The sequence below is a fragment of the Palaemon carinicauda genome, chromosome 33 (assembly GCF_036898095.1).
Source record: "Palaemon carinicauda isolate YSFRI2023 chromosome 33, ASM3689809v2, whole genome shotgun sequence".
Lineage (NCBI taxonomy): Eukaryota > Metazoa > Arthropoda > Malacostraca > Decapoda > Palaemonidae > Palaemon > Palaemon carinicauda.
In genome coordinates, this window is record NC_090757.1 from 79,469,682 (window position 1) to 79,474,896 (window position 5,215).

General features: G+C 35.1%; 1 protein-coding gene across 1 annotated transcript in view; it reads left to right on the forward strand.

Annotated features, from left to right (window-relative positions):
• LOC137625994 (synaptogenesis protein syg-2-like) overlaps positions 1-2,708 on the forward strand; it is an 89,174-nt gene extending 86,466 nt beyond the window's left edge. Inside the window, exons 7-9 of the mRNA XM_068357079.1 lie at positions 1-141; positions 625-1,049; positions 1,364-2,708. The exon at positions 1-141 is cut by the window's left edge and continues 2 nt beyond it. Coding sequence (XP_068213180.1) covers positions 1-141; positions 625-1,049; positions 1,364-2,272 — 1,475 coding nt within the window. The 3' untranslated portion in view covers positions 2,273-2,708. The remainder of the gene's footprint in view (positions 142-624; positions 1,050-1,363) is intronic.
• The last annotated feature ends 2,507 nt before the right edge of the window (positions 2,709-5,215 follow it).

A 5,215-nucleotide genomic window follows, 5' to 3' on the forward strand; every position in this document is an offset into this window, starting at 1 on the left:
ATTTTCCCGAGTGGGTTGTCAGTGGGATGGAAGCAGGCAAAGTGGTCAGACTAAGCATCGTTGGTCACAATATCCGTGGTCAAAGTGACCCCGTCATCATGAAGGTTCAAACCACAAGTGCCCAACATCGAGCTGCTTCAGGTTAGAATGTTCTTGCTGGTATTTGTATTTTCCCGTTAACTTTCGAGATGTTTTTTTCTAGTAATCCCATATGATTAATGGCCTCTAAACCTCATCTCCCTTGATTTCCAAACCTAATTTAAAGTCTTAGGATAGCCCTCAGCTTTGGACTCAATATGATCAAAAATAATAAATTATTAATTGTTATTTTCATTACGATTGTTGTTGCATCGGAATTCTGCCATAATTCTTATTTTTCTGGAGGTGTTACCCTTGCAATCATTGACCTTCAATTTCTAAGATAATTATAGTTACCGGACGCATAAAATAGATTGAAATTTTTATCGTATGGTACCTAAATTGGTCAATATGCATTTTATTTTACAACGACCAACCCCACAAATAATAATCATTATTTGATTTTTAGTGCAAACCAAATTATACCTTATAATTTTCTTGCTACACATATTCCATAAATACAAAAGCTTCTGTTACATTTTTCAGAAAAAGAAACTGATGTGGAAGTTACTCCCATCATGGATGCTGCATTGGGAGTCGTAGGGGTGATTTTGCTGTTACTCTTAGTAGGAGTAGTCATTGTGCGAAAGACGTACAATTGCCAAAGAAAATCAGTTACTGAGAAGACATTGGCTTCATCCTCTGGCGAAGGATTAGACCCGGATGTTGTTCAGTCAATAAAACGTCTGGACGTTGTCCCGTGTGTCCAAGAGGAACATACAAAAGAAGAATCAGATCCGATGTTCACTTACTCTGAGCACAGGCATCTTCCCATCAATGGAGGAGTGCCAGATGAAACGCATCAAATTACAGTAGAAAGCATAGGAGATGAAGACCTTGTTTCCTGCCAAATATCAGCAGTTTTATTTAACTCACCTCGACAACGTCGTTCATGTGATATAGATACACAAGTAAGTTTAAAAAGCTTGATACATCCCATGCTAGATATCCTACATAATATCATGCCAGATTGTTTGAAAAATATACGTTAAAATAAGTCACGAAATAAAGAACCATCTCTGAAAACATGTAAATATTAGGTTCCTTAGTTTTACAAAGATATTTAGTCATTCAAATTCATGGTTATTCCTTCATAGAATTGCTCCTTGTGCATTAAAATGTATCACTATGAACAATCTACAAAGTCTATTTTATTTTCATATAATTGATAAGGTAGAATTTTTTTAAACAACAGAAAATCAAGAATATTCTCCATCTCTTTCAGAGCCTCAACCTGTCCCAAGAGCAAAGCGAAGATTCAGGAGTGTCTGAATCAGAATCTGATAATGAAATAAAGCTCCTAGAAGAAGAGAAGAAGTTATCTTTTATACCAAGTCCTCAAGGTAAATCACATCCATCTTACATTGCTCTACAATTAAACACAGCCATAAAATCAGAAGATCAAGTGTTATCTGATCGAGATTCAGGTAGCACACATCCATCAACCTTCACTGATGTATCTGAAAGTGGTAGGACAGTTTCAAAAAAATCCCATAAGTGGTCTCCGGTAGGATTTTCCTTAAGACAAATACCTTTTGATGTCTCCTCGAGAAACATGATTCAAAGATCACTGCCAGGGAAAATAAAGAGAGGACCTCCTTATCAAGAAGAAACTACAACACCAGTTGAAGCAATAGGCCTTGATTCAACTCCAATAGGAGTTCTTAGTCCTTTTACCAACGAAAGCCTGATACATGCTAAAGAAAAGAATATGTGTCTGTTACCTCAGAGTGAGTCAGTGTCACAGTCTTCCGAACACCCTAAAAAAGATCCAGCAAGAATTCTTGGCATAAGTAAGAGTGACATTGGAGTACCTGTTACCTTATATAAGGCAGATAATGGGGAACTTCTTCTGATGCCAAAAAAACCCTCTGATTATGGAGATATTGGGGTGCAATTGTCCACAGCACCAATCTATACAATCTCTACTCTTCCAAAAGCAACTGGAAAGAAAAGCAAAAGCAGTTTAGAAACTAGGCCTAAAGAAAAGGATTATCTTCATATAGAAAAGGACGACCGGAAATTGCCAAAAAAATTCTTCAATGATAAATACACTTATACAAAGCATGCGGAACCCAGAATATATGTTCCTCCAATACATCCCGACGTCTGCAGAAGGGAAAGTTCAGTGTAGATTAGATCTAGCTCCGTCAAACTTCTACAATATTTGAGTATGAAATACATAAGAAAATCATTAGTTGAAACTTACACAAGAATTTATGATCTTTTAGTTATTATTGTATCAAAGTTGAGAAAAAAAAACTTGATAGTTATGGAAAATAAAGATTTGGTGATTATTCATTATTTACCTCGATAGAGTTTATGATTATATTTTCATATTGAGTGACTGAAAAAGTAGCAAGATGTAAGGCAATTAGTTAGCTATTTACATTTGGTCAAGGATTTTAAAAATAAAAGATCATAATTCTTCAGCAATTTTGAAAATACTCAATATTAGTACACATCTTATAATTATTTACTAGGTATTTTAAGTGAATTGTCTGCATATTGCAGATTGAGAACATATGCATGTATCATGCTACCAATAAAGCCGAAACAAAACGAGTAAATGGCAGACTTATTTATTCATGGGTTTTTATCTTGGTAATACCATTAATTGTTAATTCTGGCCGATTACTATCAATTGGGAAATATGATTAAATTTGATCAATTGTTCTTATTTATACAATCATTGAAGAAAATTTGGGTATCTTTTAGATAAAACTCTCACTGGAACATTCATAATATCAAATAAGCATTTGGATATAGCACCACACCCATCATCTCCATATAAAACTTAGGAAAATTAAGTATTGGACAACGATAGAAATATGATAGCTCCTCTCTCTCTCTCTCTCTCTCTCTCTCTCTCTCTCTCTCTCTCTCTCTCTCTTAAGACTCATTTTCAGCCACTTCCACCTCAGTAAGGCCGGCCATAGGGATAAATGAATGTGTAAGTACACATGCCAAAAAACAAGGAAAAAAAATGCAAGTTACATATATAGATCCTTGGGACACTTTCTGTAGTGAGAAAAAACAATATACAAAAGAGATGGAATACACTTTAGTGAATAAAGCAAGAGAATATACGGAAACCAGAAACTTACACTTGTACAATTACTCAAGGAACACAGTAGACAAAAGACAGACTCTACACTTAGAAAATCCTCAAACAATAAATAGAAGAAATTGGGCAGAAAATCTAGATAATGCAGGTAAACATTAAACTAAAACATTAGTAAACACTAGTAAATCAGGGAAAACAGCAAAGGAATAGGGGAAGAGAAAAGAAAATATTGAAAATATCGTCGGAGAGGCCCAAATTAATGGGCTCGGCCGGTATGCCAATATATGGGGTTAACGACGTAAAACACAAAATCTTGAAAAAGCTCACTGACCTTCATATTGGTAATGGAGAATGCATAAACATAATACTTTGTCAAAATTCCTATTACTTTCATAGTTACAGGGTAATTAGTAAAAGTAACCCAATAGTCCGAAAACATTAATCTCTACTAGAAAATGCAGTATTTCTTCTGTTATTGTAAATATTAAAAAAAAAAAAAAACGAAGCGCTAGCATCTGTATAGATTCCATGAGTCAGAAAACGAAGTATTATATCCTTCGGCCTTCAGTGCTATGACAAACCTCAGGGAGAGTACACGTTTGAGTTTGACCTCTGACATTCGCTCAGTTTTACGTCAGTTTTTCTTGGTTTCGGCAAGAATTTCATCATGCCAAAGAGGAAAAGATGATTTCAATGTCTCACCAACATAAGGAAGAAGAAAAATAGCTCTTATAAGAGTTCAGAAGTGGGTAATATTGGTGATATCAGTGGAGTTAGTGATGGAGAAAGAGAGAAAGTGGTGTGAATGGAGTAGCGGCCGCCTCGCCTAATAGGAGCCTAAAGAAGGAAGATATTGAGCAAAGGGATCTTCGCATATGTTTGAATCATGATAAATAACATTGTTTTGGTTTATTAATATAAAAGAAATATAAAATTCATAATAATCATGAATTATCATTATTGTCTTTGTAAAAATACAAAGGAAAACTTTGAACGCCCGTATCTCAAAACTATACTTATTGAGCTTCAAATTCTATCTTTACCATTAGTTTTAAAGATATACTATTGAAATTTGGTCTATAACTTAGAAAGACATGATAAAACAATAAAATATAGCCCTTTTTCACAACTTTTATTTCACATTTTTTTTCTAAATTTTTTCCCTTATTTTTAGGGTTATTTTTTTAACACAATGAAAAAATTCTTATTAAAGCCAAAAAATTACTTTTAGAAAAAAAAATATTTGATTGGAGGTCTGCATCAGGTCTATATGGGATAGTAGACCCAGGTCTTAATGTTAATTATCAAGGGAGGAGATAGTATTTGAAAAACACTCATTTTCAGAATAAATCACCCTGGCATCGCAAAACAAAAGGTCAGAGGCAGAATTCGTATGTAGATTGAAGATATTCTAAGTCACCTTGTTAAGTGGTATGAGTGTGAAAGTCCTGTCCTTAAAAAACGGCATTAGCATGCTGGCCCCCCTTTAAGGCTAAGTCAGTTAGAAAGAAAATGTTAAACTTCAGGACAATGATAGCTAGTGAGGAATTAGATGTCTTAAGCATTACCAAGACCTGTATTCGAGGAAAGAAGGGGGGATTTCATCGGAGAATACGAAATCCCAGGTTTCAAGCTTTTCAGGAAACTGCCTTACCCCCCCCCCACCCCCCCCCCCCCCAAAAAAAAAATGTTGAGGGGTAATGCTCTATGGTAAAAATCCGCTAAACCCAATAGAAATTAAACTAAAAGCCGAATATGAATTGGCGGGTGCAAGTATTATCACCATGGGATAAAAACATGTCCATATCACTAATATACAAACCCCAACATCAATCGCAAGAAAAGGACGAAGAGTTGTACAAACACCTTGGACACTCGGTGAACAGTAAGTTAGCTGTCCTATGGGGAGACTTCAATGTAGCAATAAACAGGGAGAATATAAATTCTACATCATGTGCAGAAGGGCACAGGCTACTAGAATTTATCAACAATGGATCTATTCCATCAGTG